This window comes from Sciurus carolinensis, chromosome 8 (assembly GCF_902686445.1).
Source record: "Sciurus carolinensis chromosome 8, mSciCar1.2, whole genome shotgun sequence".
NCBI lineage: Eukaryota > Metazoa > Chordata > Mammalia > Rodentia > Sciuridae > Sciurus > Sciurus carolinensis.
In genome coordinates, this window is record NC_062220.1 from 121794122 (window position 1) to 121798145 (window position 4024).

The 4024-nt window shown below is 55.0% G+C and overlaps 1 protein-coding gene across 1 annotated transcript; it reads left to right on the forward strand.

The window, feature by feature from the left end:
• The first annotated feature begins 622 nt into the window (after positions 1–622).
• On the forward strand, positions 623–3444 carry Tmem191c (transmembrane protein 191C). Its single transcript, XM_047562229.1, has 9 exons — positions 623–893; positions 1199–1478; positions 1627–1704; positions 1866–1922; positions 2037–2096; positions 2224–2288; positions 2372–2444; positions 2582–2622; positions 2713–3444. Exons 1-9 carry the CDS (start codon positions 739–741, stop codon positions 2915–2917), a joined length of 1014 nt encoding a protein of 337 aa, XP_047418185.1. The 5' UTR covers positions 623–738; the 3' UTR covers positions 2918–3444.
• Positions 3445–4024: the final 580 nt, after the last annotated feature.

Genomic DNA, 4024 nt, shown 5'->3' on the forward strand with positions numbered 1-4024 from the left:
CTAGCAATTCTTTGCTAGGTAACAGACCTATTGCTGAAAACAAAACAACCCCCATAAGTTAGTGGTTTACACAAAAGCCATTTTATTCATAATTGAAATTGACCAAATAAAGGCAGATTTTAAAAATTTAGTCTCACAAATTAGTTTCTTTCTATTGTTTTTTTCTAGATCTTGCCCATGAACCTTATAATCTTTATCTCAACATAAATGCTAATCATAAATTCTACTTTTCACTAGGATATCATCATAGAATGATAGTATGTCACGTAATATTCAAAATCATTTAAAATCACAGTTGTTTCCTTTTTGATGGTTACTGTAACCACTTCAATGAACCATTAAATGCATAGTGGGTTTTAACAATTTTTTCTTTCTGGGTAAGTTCTCAGTAGTGGAATCATTGGGTTAAAAGATAACGAACTTATTTATGGGTCATGATATATATTTGCAGTCTTTTTCACGGGAAAGATCGATCAGGTGGCAGGTTTCATTTGCAATGTTGGGAAACCAATCTTACTTCAAATTGCCTACATTAGGTAGTTGTCTTTTATTAACATTTTATTAACTTTTATTGATCAGATTGTGGTTTTGATAATATTTTTATAGACGATGAACCAAGTGTGATCCTGCTTCACTCCCTGGGGGGACTGATCTTGGGCGCCCCCTGTTGCCCATTATGACGCCGGCCGCAGGGCGGGTCCCCTAGGATGCTGGAGTTGAGGCAGAGCCGGGGGAGCCATGGCCGAGCCGCAAGAGCAGTTGCTGCAGCTCCAGAAGGACAACCGAGATGGTCGCATGCGGAAGCAGGAGCTAGAGGAGTTGGTGCGCGGGCTCGAGGCCGAGAGCGAGAGCCTCACCGGGCGCCTACAAGAACTGCGCGAGCGCGAGCGCAGGTGCCCTGAGAGTCCTGCTCGACCTGGCGGGCGGGCGTGAGCAAGTCGGTCCTTCGAGCGGTGTGCGTTTCAGAAGGGTCTGGCTGATTTGCCCAGGCCCGAACCTCCGCTCTAGGCCGTCGGCACCCGGGTGATTCACCCAGGGGGTCCCCCGGAAGGGAAGCTGGAGTCTGGCCCGCCAGGGACTGGGCGAGTACTTCTTTGACCTTGACCCTCAGCTGGTCCTTCCTCGGTGCAACGGGGGCCGCAGAATCCTGAGCGCCCCGCACCCCCGCTGTAGCACCTGCCTCAGTTTCCCTCTGCAGTCTGCAACGGAGGCGAAGCCAGGCGGCGCGGGCCCTACGAGGGGAAGCGCGCGAAGCGGCGCTAGAGCGTGCGGAGAGGACGCGTGGACTGCTGGAGGCAGCGGAGCGGCACAAATTGGACCTGGTTTGGGGGGGAGTGCCCCAAGGAGGAGCGTGGCCGGAAGGGCGGGGGCAGGATGAGGCGGGGCTAAGGGAGAAACCTGGTCCGCCCCCTCGACCCTTTTCACAGGAGCAACACAATCAACAGTTGCAGGAGCAGTGGGAGGAGCTGTCAAGTCAGGTATGTGCAGGGGATGGGTTGGTCTCCAGTCTTTTGGTGAATGTCCCGCTCTGGTCCCCGCCGCTGTTGCCGCCCAGTCCCTGTCCCCCAAAACGTCCCCCACCTCAAGAGGCCCCGTAAATCCCGCCCTCACAAGCCCCGCCCCCAGCTCTTTTACTACGGAGGGGAACAGCGGAGTAAGCAGCGCGCGGAGCAGGAGCTCGGGACCCAACTGGTGGCACTGCAGGTGCTTGGGCTTAACCCTGAGGGTCCCATAGGGGAGGAGCAGAAACGTGGGCGGGGCCGTAGTGGGGCGTAGGGCGGACCCCGAGGCCCAGGGCAGGGTCTTGAGGCGCGGCAGGGTGCAAGGCATGCCAGACTTCTGACATTTCTTGAATGCTCCCAAAGAAACAACTGGAAGTGGTGGAGGCCAAGTATGCCATGCAGGCGGAGGACTTGCGGCAGGTGCGAGAGGAGCTAGGAATTTGGTGGGAAGGGTCGGCTTTTGGTGTCAGTGGGGCCTGGGCCTTTTCAGAGGGGTGGGAGAGGTGTGTCTAATTAAGGCTCTTTGTACCCCAGGGTGCGCAACGGACCGAGGAGGCCTGGGCCAGTTTCCAGGAGCAGAGCGGAGTCCTGCAGGTGGGGCTCACTCGGCTGTGAGAGCCACTCACTTCTGACTCCACTGCGGCCTCCAACCCACCTCTCCCAGACCTGGGGCAGCCAGCACCAGGCCTCCACCCTGAATCCTCACTCCCATTCCCTCCAGGAGCTGCAGGGGAAGGTGATGGAGGCGGCGGCTGCGCTGGACACCTCGCGTGGTGGCCTAGAACCGTAAGGGAGTTGGTACCGTTGAGTGAGTCGGGGCGGCTGTGGTGCTAGAGCGGATTGCCTATCTCGGGGCCTGTCCCCCGCAGGTGGGACTCTCAGTTTCGCCGGGTGCAGGACTGCTCGGGCTCGCTAATGGAAGAGGTGGCCAGGGCGGACTGTGTGAGCACGGGCCCGGGCTGGCGGGCTGGAGCTGGGACGCCACCTTCCCACATCCCCCGGTCCTACCAGGAGAGATTTGGCTAGCGCCGCGCCCCCTCCTCCGGCGCAGAGAGGGACACGGCTCCCTTTCCCTTCAGGAGAAGCGGCTGTTCGGAGGTGCGGGGGCCGGGGGCATCAGGTGAGCCTGGTGGTCAGCGTGTGGGGCTCGGGTTCCCCTGTTGAGTTCCTTCTCCAACCAACCCTCATCTATCCATTTGTCGGTCGGCAGGCTGTGGGCGCTGGGCGCGCTGCAGACGCTGCTGTTGCTCCCTCTTGGCTTCCTGGCACTGCCACTGCTCTACGTGGTGCTAGTGAAGCCGGACGCCGTCCACCAGGGCCTCCCGCACCTCAGCTCGGATGCTGCCTTCCGCCGACTGCGCTACACACTGTCCCCGCTGCTCGAATTGCGCGCGCGCGGGCTGCTGCCTGCTTAGAGCCATCACGCTGGCCGTGGCCGCCTGCACCACTGTCTCTCGTGTAGTTTCTGGGGCGCCTGAGGGGAGAATCCAGGAGTGGGGCTTGTGTGTCCTCTCCTCTCCCTTCCCAGACACAGCGACCGACCCTGGCACTTCAGCTCAGAAAACGACCGTTCTTCCAGCAGGGCCTGAATCTCCGGAAAAAGCTCAGGGTCCCAGGCCTCACTCGGGCTGGCCTTCTCCAACAGCTTCGGTTGCTGCACAGACTAGCCAACTCTGAAGTCGGTCGGCATCTTATTAGTGAATTTGCCCGGGCTTTAGGGATTGGGAGGTGGTGCTGGTCGGTCAGATTTTTTTCCATGGAGGTCTGTGATTCCTTTTGTCCCGCTGCGTGTGGTCGGTCATTCAGATCCTTGCAGCATCCTTTCGTTCTCTCTGGGTAAGATCCCCCTCCCGACATGTGCAATGGGCTTCCTTCCTGTGGTTCGCTTTGCCTTCTTTACTTCTGAGCACAGCTGGTTGTGTGTACTCAGACTGAGGGCTTCCTGGAGAATTTTTTTTTTTTTTTTTTATTCATGAGAAATATTCTTAGTGGAAATTAGCCATTTGCATTCTTTTTTTTTTTTTTTTAAGCAGTGAAGTTGTTTAATGTATCTCCTTGTACACACATACTTTCTTGCAATAACTTTTTAAAAATCATCTTATTAACCTTATAAGCACTTTTTGGGAGTGGGTACCAGAGATTGAATTCAGGAGCACTCGACCACTGAGTCACATCCTCAGCCCTATTTTGTATTTTATTTAGAGACAGGGGCTCACTGAGTTGCTTAGCACCTCGCTTTTGCTGAGGCTGATTTTGAACTAGCGACCCTCCTGTCTCAACCTCCCTAGACGCTGGGATTATAGGTACGTGTGCCACCACGCCCATCTAATCTGTAGGCATTCTTAAGGCTTTTGTTGTTAAATCTGTTTATGGACCCCTGTGTTCCAAATTTAAAAATTTTGCTTTGAGTTCTCAGTAGGCATTCTTGCCTGGAAGTCATAGAGACATTCCCGTATTTTCTTCTTTTACTTTTTTTTCGTTTTTCAGCCCGAGGACTGAACTCAGGGCCTTGCGCATGCAAG

Excerpts from the sequence above, each read along its gene's own strand:
- Tmem191c (XM_047562229.1), top strand. The coding sequence starts at position 739 with ATGGCCGAGCCGCAAGAGCAGTTGCTGCAGCTCCAGAAGGACAACCGA. Across the intron at positions 894-1,198 it reads CTGCGCGAGCGCGAGCGCAG|TCTGCAACGGAGGCGAAGCC; the intron begins GTGCCCTGAGAG and ends TTCCCTCTGCAG. Across the intron at positions 2,445-2,581 it reads AGGTGGCCAGGGCGGACTGT|GAGAAGCGGCTGTTCGGAGG; the intron begins GTGAGCACGGGC and ends CTTTCCCTTCAG.